This window comes from Xylocopa sonorina, chromosome 11 (genome assembly GCF_050948175.1).
Source record: "Xylocopa sonorina isolate GNS202 chromosome 11, iyXylSono1_principal, whole genome shotgun sequence".
Lineage (NCBI taxonomy): Eukaryota > Metazoa > Arthropoda > Insecta > Hymenoptera > Apidae > Xylocopa > Xylocopa sonorina.
Genome location: NC_135203.1, coordinates 4,417,397 through 4,439,703, shown reverse-complemented (window position 1 = coordinate 4,439,703; position 22,307 = coordinate 4,417,397). Strand labels below are relative to the sequence as shown.

The 22,307-nt window shown below is 50.4% G+C and overlaps 1 protein-coding gene across 4 annotated transcripts in view; it reads left to right on the top strand.

Moving 5' to 3' along the window:
* Nucleotides 1-430: 430 nt before the first annotated feature.
* The window catches only part of Rbp6 (RNA-binding protein 6), a 720,663-nt gene continuing 698,786 nt past the window's right edge, over nt 431-22,307 (top strand). For 3 of the 4 annotated variants that reach the window (XM_076903951.1, XM_076903952.1, XM_076903949.1), the window contains exons 1-2: nt 431-1,202; nt 3,865-3,905. In XM_076903951.1, the coding sequence (XP_076760066.1) occupies nt 1,138-1,202; nt 3,865-3,905 (106 nt within the window). In that variant the 5' untranslated portion in view covers nt 431-1,137. The remainder of the gene's footprint in view (nt 1,203-3,864; nt 3,906-22,307) is intronic. The other variant, XM_076903950.1, reaches the window with a different exon arrangement.

The following is a 22,307-nucleotide window of genomic DNA, read 5'->3' as shown; positions in this document are numbered from 1 at the left end:
CTGTGAGAGAATAAGGGAGAGACGAGAGGTCGACAGCCCGTTTTTTCGCCCGTTCGTCGTGATAATCTCTGGGTAACTGTTCGTCGCCGTCGTTGTCATCGACGCCGTCTTCGTTGTTCTACGTCTACGTGGTTGTCGTCGTCGACGCTGACTCCGGTGCCACCGTTACCGTTGCTGCTGCTGCCGCTGCCGCCGCCGCCGCCGCCGTCGTCGTCGTCGCCGTCGTCGTCGCCGTTGTCGTCGCCGTCGTCGTCGTCGTCGTCGTCGTCGTCGTCGTCGTCGTCGTGATCCGGCTCGACGCGACCAACGCGCGGATATACTCGTCCGTCGCACGCGGATACCAACCACCCACACACATGCACACAGACACACGCGTACACGCGACACGGCCAGTTGTTGAAGGAGGAAACAGATATAAATAAGAACGGGGGAGAAAAGAGAGAAGAGAAGGAAGCGGGCAGAAGTGCGAGCCGCGAGACGTACCGCATGTACGTTTCGTCCCGTGTCCCACCGTCCTGTCGTCGATAATTTATCGCGCGACAACCAGTAAAACAACCCTCTCGCGCACCCTCCGAAAACGACGAGGCGCCGCGCACTCAGCCGACCAGGGGAACAGAGTGAGACAGGTGAACAACACGGAGAAAGAGAGAGCGAGAAAGGGAGAAAGGGTGAGAGTGAGAGAGTGAGAGAGTGAGATAGGAGAAGGAGCAGCAAGCGTGGAGTTTAAAGAGGCGCGAGTAAAACGCAATAACAAGGGACGAGGATCAACGGATTGAAGCCGCGTGAGAATAGTGCGTGTCGTGCCGTGACATCGGGACCCGCCGTTGACACACGCGACAGATCGAGCCGAGTCGAGTCGAGTCGAGTCGGTGTTCCGCCGATCGACAGGCCGAACGCAGCAGCAGTAGCACCACCGACCACCGCCACCACCGCCGCCGCCGCCGCCAGCAGCAGCAACAGCACCCGCGTTCAGCTGACGACGTGATCGAACGCGGAAGCACGAGATACGAGCACCACCAAGGCGGCTATCGGAGAGACCGGCTGCCATTGCCACTGGTACTAGTGTTACCATAGCCACTGCAACCCCGGACACGCGAGAGCGTTGTCATAACGACAAGCCGTGCGCCGCGCGTTGCTATGGAGCCCCAGAACCAGGAAATCGTTGCGAGCGGCTCGCCAGCCGAGGTGCCGAACGATCCAGGGTACGAGAAACCAGGATACCCCGATCCCAAAACAGAGATCTCCACTACATCCACCACCAATCAGATAGAACGTGCGTGAAACGAGACGTACCGGGGAAGTGTGTCGACGCCGCGCGTCCGCGATCCGCTCGAAGACGCGCTCGTGTTGTTCTCTCGTTACCTTGTGTTTCTGTTGCCCTGCTCCGCGCGAGTGTTTGTTATGTTGATGTTTTTACACGGCTCCGATACGGATCGTACACACTCGACGACGCGAGACGCTGCCCGGTTTTGCGATCGCGGTTTTCGTAATCGAACGCGCGAGGGTCGTATCGGCGCGCGCGGTCCGTGGTTTCGCGCGAGTCCTCTCTCATAAATCGTCGGACGCGTCGCGGGGAACGCACACACAGTGTTTATATTTGCCGGGCGCGTGAATGTGCGTGCCGCGGCGCTCTCCTCGGACCGGTGGCGCCTTCTTTCAGCGCGTGCACCCACCCCTTCGAGCTCGTCGAGACGAAAGGAGGGAGACGAAGGGAGAAGGTTAGATGAATGGGAAGGAATAGCAGGGGTCGTGAAGAAAGGGGTTGAAGCGGTGGGAGAAGTAGCGTGATGCGACGCTGCTCGACGCCTTTCGGATCTGCGAATCTCTCGACGTCGAATCCGAGTGACCGATGTGCCTGTTTACGAACGATCCGACGAGCGTGTTAGAGAGAGAGAGTTTCCAGAGGGGAAGAGGGAAAACCCTTTGAGAAGCCTGTGGAAGGGGTAGCAGATACGTGTGTCACGTGGTGGTGAAAGTTTTCCGGCTACCGTGCCTCGCATTCACCACGTGACTCGTGGGTAAAAACAGAGGGGAAACTCGGGTCGTTTATCAGTCACCGGTTCAAACTCCTCGAGACGTTTCATTTTCCACGGACGTAATCGCGTGTACGCGCGTGTGTGTACGTAGGCACGGTGAGAAACGAGCACGCGGCGCACGGTTGGAATCGTTTCACGGGGGTGACAAACGTTTAGCAATTTCATCGGAAAGTTGGACGGGTTGGTAGCGTAGCCGCGATGCATCCACCGCGATCGATCCAAGCGACGTATGGTCAATGGTTTGTCCTATTAATTCTCTTGAACCTATCAACGGGTTATAGTGCGCTAGCCTACTCCAGTTCTTCCAGTATCACAAAGACCTAAAGAGGGAAAGGAGTCGAAGAGGGGTCGGGTGCGACGGAGGGAGAGAACAGAGAGGGTGGAATGCGTGGGCGAGGAGAATAGGTTATATCGTGCCACGGAAAATCGATGTTCAAATGCGCCACCACGTGATTACGTCCGCTACGCGAGAGTGTTATCTTCGTGGATATAACCGTTCCTCGTGATAATCTTTGCTTTCTATTAATGGTGCCGCGTTGCGACGCTCGCGTCACGTCGCTACGAATCGAACGCGAACGATAGAAAAGTTCGTAGCCGATGCTTTTAGGGAGAAACAAACTTCGCGCTTACTCTGATTAATAAGTAAATCGGTATCGACGAAGTTAACGATAAGACGCGATGCAGAACGGAGTGGAGTACAGGTTCGTGTAGTAGATCGCTCGTTATTCATTTATCGATTGATAGAACGGATGTGTTTACTATGAAGATAACGTTCAGACGCATCGTTACGAAACGCAGTTCCGAGTTAGTTGTTTACGGTCGTAGCTGTCGCAACAAAAGAGTGTTTCGATGTCTGCTGGCAGAAAGGATATAATCGTTGGGCCGTTGGGAGATGTAACAACGCGTGTCGAATTAAACGAGCATTTAACGTTGACTACAATAATTATCGAGCAATGGCTAAACGCGGGTTTAAATAGAAGCGAGCACTATCGGAGCTTTGGTCGCACATTTGATCGTTCGACGAAATTTATTATTTGTTACCAGCGCGTTTACGATGGTCAACCTCTCTGCACGCTCTCCAGCGTTTCCCGCTGCAAATTAAACGCCGGTGCGTTCGAACGAGTCCGCATCTAAAATCTATTTGCATTACGACCACGCGCTTGTCATGCTCTTGTAAGCCCGCGTGACTAAAGCGGGGTGCGCGCGAACGCTTTTACGATACCGATAGTGCTTCTCGTAAACTGGTTAATAAGTACGATCCGGGGCAGCTACGTAAACCCAGGCTTGATTCATTGCTCGAGCTAAGAGCGAGCAACATTTTATTCGGTTTTACGAGCGTTTTATTGGAGTTAGGGTATGTCATAAAGCGGGAACAAAATCGCGTTGCGCTCGTTGACTTTGGTCCCGCGAGGGTGGATTGGAACGCGTTGTTGCGTTGCATCGAGGCGGCTAGGATCGATAGGCATCATCGATACGGAGGAAAGAAGGCGCCCAAGGAACGAGGGGATCGCGGTATTTTCCTGTGTCTCACGCGCGTGCTTTCGTTTCGTTTCTGTTTTAAAACGGATGCGACGTACCGGGAGAATCGAGACGACGTGTTCACCGATCAGTTCTTATTAATGCGATTAAATAAAAGAGGAGAAAAGCCCGCGAGTTGTTCAGTTGTTGGTTGATGTGTGGTGACACCTGCCGTCGACAAACGGAGACTGCGCAGGGGGTTGCGGTACCGGAAGTTACCCTCTGCCGGCAGTCTCCCCTGTCTTCCTTCGTCATCTGCCGAGGACGCAACATGACGCCGATGCTGACGGATTCATCTTTCTTTTTCTAGGAAAATGTTCATCGGTGGTCTCTCTTGGCAGACCAGTCCAGGTACGTAGCCACCAATTTTATCTGAAGCGAGAAATATCGATCTTTATAACCGCGATCGCAACCTTTCGCCCTTTGCTCCGTTCGAACGTACGCGGGCATTTAAACTCGACAGATTCACGAGCTCCGTTTCAGGCGTCCGTTGTTGAACGCGGACGCTGAGTTTAGGTTTGTTTCACGTTTGCTCTTGATGGTTTGGAGTTGTTTTAAACGAACAAAAGTATGATTAACTATACGATTTAATAAAATACTTCGAGCCATAGATCATTGGATCGATAGTCTGCTAATAAGTCTTTCTGTAAGGAGGGCAAAGTAACATATAGATCCACATTAGAGGAAAGATTTACTTTGCTATGCGTCTTTTTAATGATCGAGAATTCGAATGATGAATCGAATTTTCTTGTCGCGTTTTTCGTTGCGTATCGATGTCGATGTATCGCTAAAAAAGGAGGCTGCAAGAACAGAAACGTCCAGGCGATGTATGCGAGTGATAGGGTTGGCTATTATTAAACGAACCTCCTTCTTTTTTCGCTTGCAAAAAATCGCGATAAATTATTCAAGACAAGAAGTGGCTCTTTCGTGCGAAAAGGCGGTGCTCTGTAGGGTACGGAAGGAGCGTGCGTGGTCGATGAGGCAATGATGAGGAGCACGTGCAAATTCGAGGCGTTCTTTTCGACGAGCCTTGCTCGCGTGTTCGAGTGTTCGAGTTAGCAGTCCTTTTATCTTCGTTAAGAGACTCGTGCCGGTCCTATGTAAAGGAGAAAGAAAAAGAGAGAGAGAGAGGCTTAGGGAGCGAATGGAAAAAAAACGAGATACGCCTCGACGAGAGAGGCTGGAACGCGGAACGATAATCGCGCCGCGACCGAACGACTGCGAGCCGTCACGCGTGTCTCTCGAAAAAAGAAACGGGCTTAAGCCGCGTGAAGCGTGCTCGCGGCAAGATCGAGGGGAATAATTGATAACGCGAGCTGCGCGAGGCGGGTGCGATTTTGAGAAATCGCCGCGTCAACGAACGGGCACCGAAAAACGCGACACGGTCTCGCGTGCCGAAACGATTCGATCATTCGTCATGTGTAACGGCCAGAGAAATCGCGCTCGATCGCGTTCTTATGCGTCTCATTGTCAGACTGAAAAAGCGATCGTTTTATATCAACGATGGAGGAGGAAATGAACTGATAAGCGTTGCGGTCGTGACGGATTTCCGTCGTTTTCCGTCAAGTGGGGAAAGCAACGGTCTCGTCGCCAGAATTTTTCCGCGAAGGATTCGCAGTTCAAGACGACGGTCGTTTCTCTCAGGTTTTCCTTCGAGGCGATCTCGTTCGAGTCGAATTTAATCGTACAATAATTTCGCAGAGGTAATCGAGGCCCGCGGCTACTCTCGCGTTATTAAACGATAACGGGGCCGTAATCCTGTAACACAATGGAGCTGGAAGTGTAATTGTTTCCGACTTACAGTCAGATAGATTCGTGACATAATTAGCGATGCAACGTCGCGCTGTTCTACGCTGTTTCCCCCTGGTTTACTCGCGTTAAACGATCCTTCTCTCGCGCTACTGAATTATTCAATTACGGGAAAGAATGTTAGCTCATTGTCGCGCGGAATTTCGCGGGAAAAATGCACGCTAAAGTACGTGACATTTAATTAACCTTTCAAATGCAGCCGAGTGGGATTCGACGTTTTCGTTTTTTACTTTCAGTCCCGTTGCCGTTCGTCATCCGCGCGAGGAACGCGGTGACGCACGCGAGCGCCGCGGTTCTTCTGTTTTTCCCGTAATCGATGCTAATTCCGCGACGTTCCGCGGCCGTTCCACGGAGGAAACGACGGGAACGAAAGTTCTCAAACCGCGCAGAGAACGAACGGACAGAGACGAAGTCCTCGCGTGAGTCGAATTAATATAATCGCGCTAACGTAACCGCGACCAGCGATATTGCGAGACGATCGCGGCAACTCGGACAGCTACTTCCGTGGAATTTTCGTAGCGAAAACGCACGCGTTACGTAGTTGCGACGGCATTCTCGCGATATCTAATCAGCGGGGGCGTGACAGGTATTTCTTGGCTTTTCAAGCTCCTCGTACGTGGCCCAATGTACTTTCGTTGCATAAAATACTCCACGCTACGAAATCTTTCGTGCATAATGTCACTGTGTTTCGCTAACCGTTTCTCTGCGCGTTTTGCATATTACTTCCGGTTAAGACAGACTAAATTAATAATAGAAACTGCTCGTTGTCGGTGTTACGAAGTTCACTGTAACAGAGAAACATTTCCATCTTATTTATGAGTAAAAAGTGAAAGTTCGACACGCGAGTAACCACGCTTCACGTTGATCGACTGTTACCCGATTATTATTGCCAGGAAAAAAAGAAGAAAAATGATGAAATCCGCGCAGTAATCGTGCTGGAAATGGTAACATCGATCCCCCTGTATTCCTATTATGTCCGCCTCTGCCTGATCATCGGTGTTAATTGTCGTTTCCTTAAATAAGTTATGCTAATCTATACCGTTTTTATGTTTGCTAATTATCCGACGATTAACATACTACAATAACGTATAAACTATCGGTGCACGCTTCTTGCGCAGTTGCGTAACGCGCTCGAACACAATGGCATTCTGTTCGCTCGCACATGGGTTAACGTTTTCGGGAAGCCAGGCAGCCGGTTCCGCTCGTTCTCGATTCCGACGCGTGGAAATGGTTTTCGTAACTTCTCGCGTCGTGAAAAGGAGAAGGGAAAAAAACAGAGAGGAAAAAAAAAGGAGTAGAGAGGCCTCGGTGGAAAAAGACCGAGAGGAACGAAGGCGGAGTAGGCTCATTAGCGTTATTTGTCGTCGTTACGTAAGCCGCGTAACTCCATCTCGCTTCGTCCTCACCTCCGTCGCTTTTCGCTTTTGTCAGACGCGGCCTTTTTCCCGTGCGTCGATTTCACGCGACGGAAAACGATGAAAAAAAGAATCGCGCGCGATACGACGGAGTCGAGGCGCGAAGGGGGAGACGCGGCTGTCGGTCACTTCCGTTTTTCGTCACGCGCGCACGTTTTTCCAGCGTCTCATTAGGGTCATCGGTTTCTGCTCGAAGATCGAACTTTCACTCGCGCTCCACGGCGCTGGGCATAAATTCGTCTGACACGGGATACTCGCGTTCGAGGCGGACGAAACACGCCGCGAGGAACTATCCGAGCGACGATCGATCGACGCGTCGCGCTCGCGGCCCATTTCCATCGGTCTCTGACTTCCTTTCGTCGCGGCGTCGCGGCGAGAAAGCGTGTCTGAAGTAGAAAAAGCGGAGCAGTCGTCCGGCCGTGCCACGACGCGGCGTCGCGTCGTTGCGAGCCGCGTTTTGCGCTCGCGTTCTGTCCCGCAAAAGTTCATAGGTACAAAGATGCGGTGCGCGCCGCGTGGTAACCGTGGGAAAGCGCCTACGAGCGGTCTCTATCGTTTATCGCGGCAACGGAGCATGGAACGAGTTACTTCTGAAACAGTACGTCGGAATTAATCGTATTCGCGGAAAAAAATGATCGAGCCGGGTCGCGAGGTTCTTTACACTCTCTCTAGTAACCATTTTTACGCCAGTTTCACGTTGGTCGAATGCAATTTTTTCTCTCCTCTTTTTTCTTATCGCGAAGGAAGGTTTATTTGATCGAGCGGTAAACGCGCGCGATTTCTCGGAAATATATTTTAATGACTTGGAAAGTTTCAGGAAGGCATCGCGCGTTTTAAAAACCTTTGCTTCATTACACGAGAGATGCGATGCGCGCGTAGAAAAGATGTGAAAAAGAAACCATTGTAACCTGTGCGAAAATGCCAAAAAAAAGAGAAGGTGGAAACGGCGAGGAGTCGCGCAGAAACTTGCGCAACGCTTCCCGGGGTCGCTCCGATTTTAAAGAATGGGAACGGGTTTCGTAATCCGCACAAAAGAGCTTCCTTCGAGCGATACACACGAACCATCGACTCGCAAACGAAATCATCCTCGATTAAACCCACAATAACGTTCGTTCGTTCGTAACTCAACGCGTTAACGGCTTTCGAACTTTCGCTAGCGACTCTTGAAACGTCCAGTACATCGCGCATCAGAATGCGAGATAGCTCGCGATAGCTCCCATTAAACTATCCTAGTACGCGCGAGCGATTAGTATGTATCAGATATGCGGTTCGATACTCTTTCGTTTTCGCTGTCTCCTTTCTCGTCGAAAAAGCTGTTCCCAGTTGTTCCTGGGACGGGCCAGAGCTGGCTTTTGCGGGCTAAGAAACGCTCGATTCTTCCTCTTTCCGCTTCGTCGCCGCGTCCACGTCGCTCGTGCACGAAAGGCGACTCGAAGCGCGACGAGCGTGCGACTCGCGATCCTCGCGAGCGCGTAGTTTCGCGAGGCTCGCGAGACAGTGTCGCGTTACGAGCAGGCATAATCCAGCGCGCTGGAACGTAATACAGAATCGCTGGTTCCGGTACCGAGTCGACCGCGCGTTACGCAAACGGCCGCCTACTACTGGGATCGTTTCGTAGCCTCCAGCCATTCTTTTTTCCCCCGCTCGCTTGGAGGACAGTCCGCTTTCTATCCAGAAAAATGCCCGGATTTTGCCAGCCGTATATCAAACGGCGTTCCCTCGTTAAACAACGTGTTATTGTTATTACCGCGAGTTTATCCAGCTAGATAAATTCTGCAACGATACAGAGCAAACCTCGAAAAGCGTGTTCTCTTCCAGCCGAAAGAGTTAGGGGAGCCTGTTCCGCGGTTTGAGCGAATGAACCAATTTCAGACACGACGCTGCAATTTATTCCGTTTCTTGCGCCCTGACAGCCACGAGACGGGAGGTAGAACGCGGATTTCGGTAGGATAAGTCAAATAAACCGAAATCCTGTAGCATTCTGAATGTAACAGGTCTGTAAAATCGACCAAGCTACAGAGTTCGCGTATTTAAAACAACGTTGCTGAATAAATTCGTTGAATTTCGAATTTCGCTTGTATCCCAGTGACTATCGCACCCCTGGTCGCACGAAGTACTAACACGCGACCCTACTTGGTCCACTTTCCGTCGAGAATTGCCGTGATTCCGTTTCGACGAGACTTTCGCCTAGCTAAAGAACCAGCCTTTGTTCAGGAAACCCTTCGTTCTATCGTTCGAGAAATTTTCTCGAGGAGGTTCGAGATGCGACTCGAGGGGCGCGCCGTAGTCCTTGTCAAAATGAGCGCGAACCTTTTGCACGTTTTAAGGTCGAGCCTGAAACTCGAGCCTTCTCGAGATTTCTCGTTCTCCTGTCCCTCGAAGGACCCTGGCTTCGTCGAGCCGTAACCTCCGGTCTCGCATGGAAGAGATCGACCGACGCGTTCCGCTCGAAACGTAGTAATCGCGACCGCACATCCGTTTACGTTCGATTCCCGTGGAAGGGTCGCGAACCATTGTGACAGCCGACGTCTCTAACTGCACGGACTGTTTGCCTGATTCGATGTCGGCCATTCGCGTGTATCAATGTGCACACATCGCGAGTAACGCGATTTCAAAACGATGTGTAGTTTGCTGTTTGAGAGATTGATCGGGGATCTGGCGAACAAAATGCTCGAATAAGCTCGAGACCTCGTGTGGTATTGGATGCGCGAATTTCATCCGTCTCCGTTCGGTCGAGACGACTTTATTAATTGCGAACAGATTTCGTAATCGCAGTCTGGGAATTTCTGAATCCAGCGAACGTACACGTATACAAACTCCACATCGAACGAACGCTAGAAATTTTCAGAAAATCTCGCAGCCGTGACTCGCGTGAAATACCAAATGTCATTTGGATGGAATCTCAGCCACGTTAGTATTTCAGGGTTAACTCTGGATACCTCGGGAAGAAAATACAAGATTTCTTTTATTCAATGCAAATGACTCGGTTGGTTTCCTTTGTCAGGCTCTGCACGCGAATAATAGACATAGGTGATTACGCGTTTATGACAGTACCATGCAAGGTAACAAAATGTTATGCATGGCAGTAACTATAAAGGCAGAAAGATAAGAGCGGCTGACGTAACTAATAGCAATCTTCCTCGTGTTTCCACCGTTTAACCACCGCCCAAGAGTATCCAGACTTAAAACTGTTCGCCTCCATCGTTTCCTTTCAACCTTCTGATAGGAAACGAGCGTTCCCCTTTCGGAAGACACCGCGAAGAGCGTCTGAAAAAATATCCACCACGATCTGATGGACGTGTCCATCATCCTGCGGCTGTCCTCGACTCCGTCGTTTAACGTCTCGGATCTCGCGCAGTCACGCTTTCGAGCAATTACATTTTTCATACGCCTGGTTGTTCGCCGGTCGTATCCAGAGTTATCGCTGGTCCGAGGCATAATCTCAGCGTTCACGATTTTATCGCGCGGGGCTGCGTACGTGCACGCGTCACAGTTTAACGCGAGCACGTGCTTAAGCGTGGAAGGATACCCGAGATGTGTGCCATTTTTTCGCCCCGTGTTTCACGTTTACCCTTTTGTTTGCCGTCTCGCGGAGATTACGGCTCGCGTTACCTTAATACACCGCGTTCTCCGCGATTCCAGAAAAATTCTACGTCGTACACCTACCTGCGCCCCGTAAAGCCTGTTACTCGACGGTGGTTCGCGGATAAAAAAAAGAAGAAACGTGTGCTTTACGTGCGCGTACGTATGGGATAAAGTTTTTCTTGGTTACGTCGCCATGGCCACGCGAAAATAGTTTTGTAGAGATCTCGAGCGCGATGGCGTTCGACACCGATGGCCCTCCATTTTGACGCCAGATGAAAATGACCTGTCCGCGTAGCAGCGTCTCGATTCACTGGCTGTACAAGTGTGTCCAGAGACTCGATTACTCCGCCATCGCGTTTGTTGTCGACGGTTTTTTACGTGTTTCATCATTACAGCTGGTGGATGTATCCATCTCATTATTCGAATCTACGACGCACTTTGAGTTTTGTTGTTGAAAGTTGCGAATTATCTGCGTCCAGAACTTGTTTCGTGAATCTAGGTTCCGCGTAGATAGTTTTTTTCGTTTGCGAGGCGGAATGAAACGCCTAGGGTAGCTTGTTTTTCTTGTATGCACGTGGTTTTCATTGCTTGGCGCCTCGAGATTTCAAGTCGTTTCAATGGTTACTTGGCAGTTTGGGCGGGTTCCAGGTATTGTCGAAACATTGTGGTACAACAGTTAAAGCTTACAAACGTGCATCAGTTTGCACCTAACTTTCATCGCTTTCTGCGCCAGTTAACGACAATGCCGTGTTATGCCCGGGAAAAACGACTGCGCCGACGTGAAAATCGTCCGGCTCAAATTGCTTTCTCCCCTAATCCTGGCCACCGCGCATTGTTTCTGTAATTCTGAACGGGTGTAATAATTTATTATTCCGCGTGCGAGCGCCGCGCGACAATGGGGACGATGTAATATTCCCGTTACGCCCGGCTAGCGACGAAATATTTCGGTTTTAATTGAAAACCGCTCGTTGCAATGAAATTCGGAACACAGTCGAACAAGCGCAACGCTCGATCGCTGGTGTTTGACGCGTTGTGTCACGCGTCGCGCCGCATAAACCTCTACACCCCCTAGAAAAATGTTGCCTTACCAAAGAAACATTAATCGTTGGAGGATTTTTACTAGCGAGCAATATTCGAGCTTCCAAGGTGAGAGAAGAATTTCATTAACGACGCATGGGACGAAACGATAGCCAGAGAGGAGGGTCCAACAATTATAAAATAATCGATACGCAATTGTGCACCCGAAGAATTGAATTTCACTCGCTAAGAAATCAGCGCGAGGACACCAGACGAAGGATTTCAGTAATTAAAGAAAAGCAAGTACGTTAGGCGAACGGACTCGAAGTAGAGGGAAATGAAAATTCCAGCAACTGCCGAAAGGATCTCGTTAGTTCCTCGAGGACGCGAAATAATAAACTCTGATCGTGTCGTCTGGCGATCGCGCGCAATCGAAGTCGGGACGGAAGGGTTATTAGCAACGACGGCTGAAGAAAAACACGATTGTATACCCAGGATAAGCGAAAGGTTCTGACGTTTTTCCTACTTCGTTGTCGTCACCGTCGTCGTAGTCATCTTCTTGGTCGTTGTCGTCGTCGTCGTCGTCGTGTCTGATGCAATCGAGCGCAACAGACACTCTCCTCGACACTCTCGCTATTTTTAAACGTAATTGCACACCCGGCCGTTTTAATGGGCGAGCGGGTGTGCAAAAAGTAAATGAAGATTAGAGAGAGAGAGAGAGAGAGATGTGTCGAGGGCGAAGGAAGCGGTAGAAAATTTGTCGGCGTGTCTTTCGTGGATGTTGCAGCGTTAACGAGCGATTCTGAATCGCGCGAGTTCTCGCGTCTAACTTTTTTCGGGCTGTCGCGGTTCTATTTCTGCCATTGGTGCGCTGGTGCGCGCGTGAGCGTCCCACACGTAGAACAAGCCAGGGGGAAACTCTCACGGTTTCGTCGCTGGTTAGCCGCGATAAACAAAACGAGGAGGGTCGGGGTGAACGGGAGCCGTAAAGGCCGAATTCATATTTCCCTTCACGTACGATCCAGCGTTTCGCCACCGGTGTAAATGTCGCCTCGTCCTCGATAATCTAGATGTTCTTTATCGCGTAAACGTTTAGAGCGTAGGATCGTGCGACGAACAGAGCAGTTAACTCGCACGGCGAACGAAACGAGGTGGCCGGTTCGACCACAGGATGGCCGCTCGTCGCTCATGCACGCACTCTTAAACTAACGCCAATTAGTGGAGCGGTACACCGCAGAGTACACTATAAATAGGCCGTTAGGTAGTTCTCGGTTGAATTGGGTAAGCGTTAAGTTGCGTATTAACGGGTCGCTAATGACGCAGCCCGCGCACCAAGTAGGGTTGGCCTGGTCGAGGGGCGTCGGTGGGCGTCGTGTGTCGCTTTTCGAACAAGCCCCCGCGAATACGGGGCTCCGATTTTACATCGTAAACGCGATTACAAAATAGTACCGGTCGATGTTCGTAAAACGCATCCTCGAATACGCTTCGGATCGCTTCGATTTTCAAGCATCGAAGTAGTCGAATCCGTGATTAAGGATACCTGAGAAGCTACTCCCGTGCAGCTACCACCACGCGTCGTTCGTTCGCCAGCTTAATATTCCTCGATGCGTTCTCTTCTTCGTTCTGAGGCGCGTGCTGATATTAAATTCGAGCCATGGTATCGCGATCGTATTCGAGGAGCTGCCATTGGACGGTTTCTTCTCGTCGTTGAATTTTCGATCGCTCGAGAGACGTCGATTTTTTAATTCGACTACCTCGCGCGACTCAAGATGGTAGAAGAGGTGAAAGCGGGGAGAGGATAACCTTAAAAGTCCAATGGTATACGAGTCTACTCCACCCGCGTTTCTCTCGGTTCGATGCTTTCGTCGACACGGGGTGAATGAAAAGAGCTAAATGGCAGACTGTGCCGCGATGGAAAGGGTACACAGTAGGAGGCTGTCTGGAGCGAGGAGGGTGGAGAGGTAGTCAATCGGTCAGCTGACTGCTGGCTGGCTGTCCTTGTCCCTCTTTGGATCTTCCTCGTTCGTTTGAAAGCCGCTAAAGGGGGCCTTAATTACGCAACTAGGTCGAAAGGGTCGCCTAATTTATTTCCAGCGACATAGGTGACTGCTTGCGGGCCTCTCCGCGACAGCCAGCTTGTTAGCGCGGCGTATTTGTTAACATAAAGGGAGGTCAATGACTCTTGTGACATCGTTTTGGTTTACGTTTTCAACGTCACGTTTCGTTAGCGTCTCAGCACCCGCTCCACTGTTCTTCCTCTCTCGCTTTCTCTTTGCCATTGTTTTTTTTCTCCCGGCGGCTCTGTCGAGAGCGAAAAGTCGCGGCAGAAGAGGCAATCCGCGTGGAAGATACGAGCGCCGCGTAGGTATCGTGCATCGAGTGCTCAAAGTTAGCATAAGGTTGGCTCCGAAACGTGACTAGTGAAACGTGTCGATAGAGGAGTGGTTTCATCCAGTCTTGTTGCATCCAGGATATACATGCTGAATATTATTATGCGAGCGAGGAGCCGAGGTTTAGCTCGCGAGGAGCACTTTCGTTCTCATTCCACTCGTAGCGGATTTTAAAGAACAAGGGACACGTTGTTCCGTACCCAGAGGCTTCTTAAACTTTCACGGGCAGCCCGTTCAAGTTTTTCGCAAAGCGAAACACGTTTCGATATTATAACTCAGTTAATGTCGAATTCTAATTTTTTTTCTCTGTAACGTATTGCCATTTTTTCGTCTATTTTTTCAATCGACATAGTATTATTCTATCAAAACGAGAGAGCCGTTTCGCTTGGAAATGTGATTCTTGCGGTTACAATCGGTAGCTCAGCCAAGATTTCACCGATTATATTTTAGTTCACCTTAATGCAAAACGTCGTCAAGTTCCGAGCGGTTCGCGTACTTCAAAGGAGTATCTTATACCCTCGACGATAAGTTTAACTCGCCCAGCGTGGACGTATGCAGCAGCAGCGGTGATACGCGTAGCTGATGAACGCTCTTATCTGGGATCATCTAATTCGGCTGGGCTGCATGTCTTGAACAAGACACGCGTTGTGCTCGTACGTAATGCACGTACAAGGAAGAATCTTGTACGTAAGCGCAAGTACCGGTCGGCTTATCGGCCGGAATGTTGTCACGATACACTTGCATCGCTGTGCTCCCATTATTCTTCCTCTCTTGTAACAGATAACGATGTCCCTGAACGGAGATATAAAAAAAAAATGCACACACGCGCGCGCACATTTCGTCGAAAGTTTTTCATTCGCTCAACGAACGGGAACTGCGAAATAGCGAATTATTGCGATGATCGCGAAATCTGAGCTGATATTCTGTGCGATTTCAAAGCTCTTTTTATTCATTTACTTCGATGTGATCGAACGTTTTTCACGGAAGAAGATCGAATTCGATGGTTAATTTGTAATTCTGATCTGATTTGTAACCAGCTCTGTTTCGATTGCTAGATGGATTTCAGCCGTGAAATGATTTCACGGTTTCCTGGTTAGCGAATAATCGTTAGGGCACTATCGCTCGATTTTCCACTTAAACTGCTCGATCTGGGCTAGGTTACAAGCTTGACCCGCGCTATTATCCATAATGATGCCCCCACTCGAACGATACGTGCTCCTGATTTGTTCCGACTCGAACAGAAGACATCGCGTACCACGAATTACTTCCTGTTTACTCTCTCGTACAAGCTAGAACCGTGGGTGTTTCATCTGATACTCCGAATCGTTATATAAACCTCACACAGTGTCAGTACAAATTGTTCGAATTATTGTAAAGAAAGCGTTAGTTATCCGATAGATTTCAATTAATTTCTCTAAAATACCAAATCTTGCAAAACTCCAGATCGATGGCACCGTCTTAAAGAATCGCGAGCTTGCCTACACTCAAAGAGGCCAAAGTAATCTATTCCAGCGTTTTGCCGCATCCACCCCATAAATCGGTTATCTCCTCGATCGATCATTTCATTTTCAATCGAATCCCGTGATTTTCGCCCGCGGCGCGCGTTCCTTTTTGTTTGCCTGGCCGTATTCAGCGCCAGATGGGCCTCCACGTTTTTTTCGTCCCGTATTTACGTAGCTCCGCGGCCGACGGCGTTCAACGCGGCGAAACGGAGCGAAGCGCGGTCGGAGGAAAGTTGGGAAGGCGAGAAAATTGAATAAGTAAAGAGGCGAGAGGGGCCCAGTAGGATAACGCTGATGCTCGCATAAATGTTTATGTTGCGTGTCGCGCGATAACGTTCGTTATCGGTCGTCTTTGAACTGAATGGCGCAACGAGCCACGGCCAGATGTGAGTTTACGCGCGCCAGTGCAAGGAGGAACTGGCTGTGCACGGGCCGAAGGTGTCCGGGGCGGAATTTCAAGAGAGATCGCACTAAAATAGACTTTCGGCTGGACGTGTTGGCGACTCGCGAGATCCTCTCTCCTCGACGGGATTCGGTCTGCGCCGCTCGGCTTTGATCTGTTATTTTCGCGCCACTCGCCTCGCGGACATGTTCCTGCGCCCGCTCTCGCGATTCAGCAAAGGAGCAATAATTGCTCGCGCTAAAAACAGCCGGTGGATCTGGATGCCTGTTGATGAGTTCGCGTAACGCCAGACAAACAAAGCGATAAAGCGAACGGACTCCCCTGCAATCCGATTTATCGAGGGAGCAACCTCTCTCTCCCCTTTCGTGGCGCTGTATCGTTGCGTGGCCAAGTCGCGAACGATTCGCAGACGAAGAAGAAGAGAGCTACGTCGATTAATTTTAATGTCAGTCGCGTTGCCGCCTTGGCTCCTCCCTGCCGTTTTCGCGGGGACACCCACGCGTGAGATAGGTCAGGATTCAACGCTGCAACGTAACAGCTATCGCTGAGATGCGAAGGTAATTCGTGGTTGCGCGAGTAAAAAGCGATCAGCACGGGATTTCTTGTTCTACACGGAATGAGTGCGATTCTAATGTTCAGATTTCAGAACAGTCGACGGTTGAGCTTATCTTAAGCAAACTGGAGCGTCCTTGGTGAAAAAAAGAGGCGAAAAGAAAGATAGCACGCCAGTGCGTAGGCACCCGTGTGTCAACCTACATTTCCATTCGTTTGCTCGGGACATCAAACCTCAGGTTCAATCCGTGCTTTTTTCATCCTCTCTTGGAATTTTCCCATCGCAGCGTTCGTTCTTTCCCTCTTACCAGTCCACTTTCGACACCCTTGTTTCTCTTCCTCGCGTTTCTTCGACGGTTCACGTTCTCTACGCTCGAATTCATTCGACGTTCCCAATTAAGGGTTTAGTCCACTTTGCGTCCGCACTGAGGTGTGACTCTGGGCTGCGGATGCGGCAGTTCTCGCACGTTCTAGAACTGCATTCGAGCGGCACGCTTATTATTATAAGCCACGACGACCCGCGCGCGTTTTCCCGCACCCGCGTCGTTCAGATCGGGGGAAATTTTCGGGACAGCGTCGATCCTGTCCTCCATCGCCGCTACCAGCGACAGATTTTCATTCCGCTCTGTTATTAGCCGCGTTACCGGCGATACGTCGGGCCCAGATGAAACTCGATTTCCTACCGATAATCCGCTTTGCATACGAGATTGTAGCCTGCCTGCGACACTCGGATAACTTCATTGTAACGCTCTACAATTTGTCGAATGGTCGCGCGTGAAGGGAAAAATCTCGCCTTCGTAAACGGCTATGGCGCACATCATGCTTTGGAGCAGAATCGCAGAAGCAGTTGATCAGTTTTTACGAGACCGTAAACATTTCGCGTTCGATGGGCTGGTCCAGTAATCGCATCGATGATTAATTTCCTGGAAGGAAGCGCGCGCGTTCACGTTGAGCCCGTGTATCGACGATTCGCCGACTCTCTTTCTCAAATTAATTCGCGATTAATCCTTTGGTGATTCATCGTGCCGGAACCGGCTCCCAGTGGCTCGTTAATCCCAACAAATTTCCCCCGTCCGAACGGCGCTCGGGCCAAATCGAATTTTTCGCCCGTGCAATTTAAAACTCTTTAATTGCGCATTGCGAAACGGACAATGAATCACGGCTTCTATTATTAAGGCTCCCGACATAATAGGGACCGGGTTGCTACGGACGAGCAGCTAATGAATCGATACCATTACAATTGTTTGCGATCTACGCGGGAGGATGTGTTGGTAAATAATTAATATTAATTAATTAGCAAGGTTTGCGAAGAGAAAGAGAGAGAGAGAGAGAGAGAGAGAGAGAGAGACCAGGGAATTATAAATCGCTGGAAAATCAAAGGCACGAGGTTCGATGGATTTTCGAGTTCAATTTTCTCGGCACTGAAATTTTTAGCCACGCTATTTAAATATTTAAAATAGAAAAAAAAACACTCGATCAATCGAACAGCGACGAAGTTAGTCTCAATTATTCGGATTGTTTCGAGTACTCTTTTCATCCCCTAACTTCAAATAGAATTTACAGCATGACGTTGTTCAGGAAACTTTTCGTTTCTTCCATACAGGATCTCTCCTTTGCCGCCTGCGCCAGTTGTTACACGACATCTTATATTACAAATAACGCGTGGAATGCCTTGGCGTTCGTTCATGAAACAATTCGCCTCCACTTTCCCTCGTCCTCTTTTCCCATGTTTTACAGCGGCTCCATTCTCTCGTATCTCTTTCACTTTCCCGTCTCTTTTTACCGTAACCGAATCTATCCTCGCATTCAGTCAGCATAAAAGCTATCACCTTGCGCTTTCTTATCCTGGCCCACGGCTGTCTGGCTATTTTTTTTTATCACGTTGCCACGGCGATCTCCAGCCGCGCGTTCTCCGTTCCTGGGCTGCTCGCGAAGCCTTTCGGGCGCCTCGTGGACCCACGCAACTCGTAGATACCCGCCACCCTATCCGGAGAACGCTTTCACCCCCCCTGCTCGAGGGCTCGCGCGCGGTCTAAAGCCTCGCTCCGGAAAGATTAGAGGCTTCTGTGCGCGCAGCTTGTCGCGAGCACGACGCCGTGAATGGCTGCGAACGAAGGGCACCGGCATGTCGTCAACACTGATTCTAATTTAGATAGTCACGGTTAACCACTGACTGACAATAGGTCGTTTTGGATGATCCCGATAAGGTTACGAGCCTCGCTCCGTTCCGGATGCGAACACGTGTACCGCGATACTCCGGAAGCGTTTCAGCTTTTCCTACGCCGCAATTTATACCTTTGTCTTCTGGTCTTTCTCCGGCATTTTCAGCAGGAAAATTTCTAGAGAAAACTCTGGAGAAAAAGAAGAGAGAGAGAGAGAGTAAAATTGTGTTTAGTGGTTGAATTAATTGTATGTTCCATAAAAGGTATTTTTACATCGTACGAAGGTAACAGCGTTCCATTTTGAGAGTCACTGTCTTCGCACAATCTCTTCTCTTTAATAACACCGATCCACGAGGAAGTTACTATCGCCGTGGCGTCGAGACTTCGAAAGGTTTCTCGCGATCTACCCGATATCATGCTCGAAAAATTTATTTTCCCATTACCCGCTCGGTTTTCCACCCATCTCTCTCTCTCTCTCTCTCTCTCTCTCTCTCTCTCTCTCTCCTCCATTTAATTCTGTTTCCTTCGATTTCAATTCCCCCGTTATTATCGCCGCACGCCCGCACACATCCACGGAATAAATCAGCCGGTGTTTCCAACTTATCGAAGCTTCCACTTCGTAGGAAGTCGTGAGCGCGCGTATTAGTCGACGGTAGCCAGCCAGTGGGTCACATTTCCGATGGTATTGGTCAGGGGAGAACCCTGCCTCTGGATAGACGTCGCAACGATCTCTGGCCACGCACACGATCGTCAGCCGCGGAAAATCGCACACCAGCCCACGGGCAAACCGCCCCGTGCGCGTCCGTGCATCGAGCCAGTTAGTCGAACAACGGTTACTTCTTAATGGACTCGTGGTGCCCGTCTATTACCTGGCCTGCTGGTCTCTCTTGTTTCGAGCGAGGCTCGCAGGGAGCCGCGCACACACACCAGCGGGCATTATTGGCACGTGACTAAAAGCGCTCGTGACTTTGCGAGGGATACACGTACTCGAACCATCCGCCTCTGTCCGGATCGACCCCCTTTCGCACCGCTACGGACGGATAATGGCCGCTGCTCGTGTGAGAAAATGTCTGGCGACAATTGGGCTGCTCGATCGGGGACCGTTTCTGTTTATCGTTGGACGATCGGATGGATCTTTCTCTTGGGGGATGACAGCAGGGTGTTACCAGCAATCCCATCGATGTTTGAAAGATTACGTTTCATATTTGGCAATAAATCTTTTGTAATCAAATGTTGTAACGTTGTGGCGTATTACGAGAGTTGGAAACGGTGATTGATCTGCTCGATCTGGGACCGTTTCTGTTTATCGTTGGACGATCGGATGGATCTTTCTCTTGGGGGATGACAGCAGGGTGTTACCAGCAATCCCATCGATGTTTGAAAGATTACGTTTCATATTTAGCAATAAATCTTTTGCAATTGAATGTTGCAACGTTGAGGCGTGTTACGAGAGTTGCAAACCTCGGTTACCAATTGTTTGGAAAATAAAAAAAAGTTTCTTGCATCCGATTTCGTAGAGAATCGGGGGAACCAACAGTGGATGCGTGTCTCCATCGAACGAAACGACGATGTATTACGTGCACGCGCGTTTTGGGCTCGACGACCAAGTGAAAGGAGAACGTTTTGCGTCGTCAGATCGAACGAGCAAATATTGAAATTGTGGTTAACGCGGCACGGTGAAACCCGGATTCTTTCGAGGGGAAGTCGACTGGAGAGGAGGCGCGCAGCGTGCTCGTGCACGACCCACGAGGACGAATCGATCCCGCGGTGTGACGAAATAATTGGCTAGATAAATCGTGGCGGATACCGGAGATGGTAATCTCGACGGAACGTGCTTGAACCCGATAAAGAGAAATAACGTCTTACTTCGATACATAGAGTCGTTACCAGGCTGAGCCCGGGGGCATTAATTCTGATTACAACGAATCACCCAGCCCGCTTATAAATCAGTACACGAGTGCGCTCGTGCTTTCTCTCCGGGGCAATCTATCTTGGAGCATCTTCGCCGACGGTATTGTACTCGATCGGAACTCGCCTAACACCTCTCATTCCCGTGGATCACGCTACACCTGCGCGAGGCGTCGGGAACAGTTAGCCAGACAAAATCCATACGATTCTCGGGGCCCTTAAGCCCGTTGGAGCCGCGAATCGAATTGCTTCCGCGCACGCACGAAGAAGAAACGCTCGAGGAGCACCTCCAGCTAGAGCGGAAGGTATCGAAGAGACGATGTTCGCCAGAGGATCATCCCTATCTGCGAACCGCGGCATTATCTGTCCCCGATGGGGGCAGCGTTATCTCTCCCTTCCATACCAGAGGGAGAATCACTTATCTACCTCGAAGGAAGATCCATCGTGCATCGACAGGGTTCCTAGACGTGGAAGGGACCACCTATCAATCGCTATCGCTGTTCCCTCGAAGGTGAACACGGTTCGTTATCACGCTGGGAGATTCCACGTGGATCGACCTCGCCTGCGATTTGGTATTCTTCGCGAAATCGTGTACGTTCCCATGAACTTTCCAGCTGAATTGGATAAACCAGAGGGATACATCTGGACGAGGCAGTTGGTCGCGCGTGTAACTGTTGCGCGGGCAGGAAGCGTTGGGTTGGCTAGTTTGAACTCGTCTACTCGTACACGCGAACTATCTAAATGAAGATAGCAAAAGATGACAAAGAGTTTTATTATTTGTAACTCTTACGAATTCTCTGGATGATCGAGAAGTAATTCGATCGTTCCACGAGTGTCTGGTTTTAAGAGACTTGACGAGACTCGCTGCAGACTTCGAATCGCATCGCGAGAAGGCGCACCATCGCGAGCATCGTGAATCATTATGCAAGCGTCGGGGATACGGTATCCACGGTCGTGGCGAGCATTTCGCAGGACTCGGAGTTTTTAATCTCGCGGGACGCTTTTATTGCGCTCGCGTACGAACACCATGACGCGGTGTTCCGGTAGCCGCGCGTCGTTTCCGTTGCGCGTTCAATTCGCGCGAGCTTTTTCATCATCCCGCACCCGCTATCCCCGTTAAGCATTAAAGAAACACGAAATTTCGCGTGACAGCGGGACGGGGCCGGGGCGGGCAAAGTCAATAGCAAGTTTCGCGAGCCTGTTATTAAAGCCCTGGCAGCCAAAGGCCGTGGAGATCGTCTTTGTTGGCCCGCGAGCCACAACTAATCACCGTGGATCGGGGGAAATATAAAGTTTCGCGCTCGAAAGCGGGTCGAGCTAATGAAAATTTCGACGCGAGATCGCCGTGTTACGGGGACGGCACCGCCGTCTCAAAGCGCTGGGCCGTCTTGCCGATGACTGTACCGGAAGAAGTTTCGTGGCAAAAAGATCTACAGGGTCTTCTTGGCTGGCTGCGGCCGCGCGGGACCGGAGGGTGTTTAGTCGCCAGAGAGACAAAGGGAAATAAGACGAAGAGCTCGTGGAAGGAAGGCCAAAAAGGAGGGAAAAAAGGAAACGGGAGGCAGGAGACGGGCGGCGGGGAGGAAAAAAAGCGGGAGACAATAAGAAGATGAGAAGCTGCGCGCAGCTAGAAAGCGGTCTAGATGGCGAGGGAGGGACGCGGGACGACGACGGGGCCAGAAGAAAGGGGAAAAGTGCGAGTCAAAGGAAGAAAAGGAGAGGCGGACCAGATGAGAGAGACGGAAAGGGAGATTTGTTCTAAGAGCGCTACTACGAATGCGTTTTCTGCCGGTATCTTCGGTTTTCCGACACCGCTGGCGCTTTCTTTATCTATCCTCGGGTCTATAAGGCCCGATAATGCGGCCTAGTTTACTCTGCCTTGCCCTCGCTAGGGATGGAATCTTTACTGTGTTTGATGCCGTACAATATTCACGATAAAAGTTTATGGCGCTCGACGTGTGTATAGCCAGGCTGTGTGCGGCTCTAGCACACCGTTTCGCGCTGCTCTAC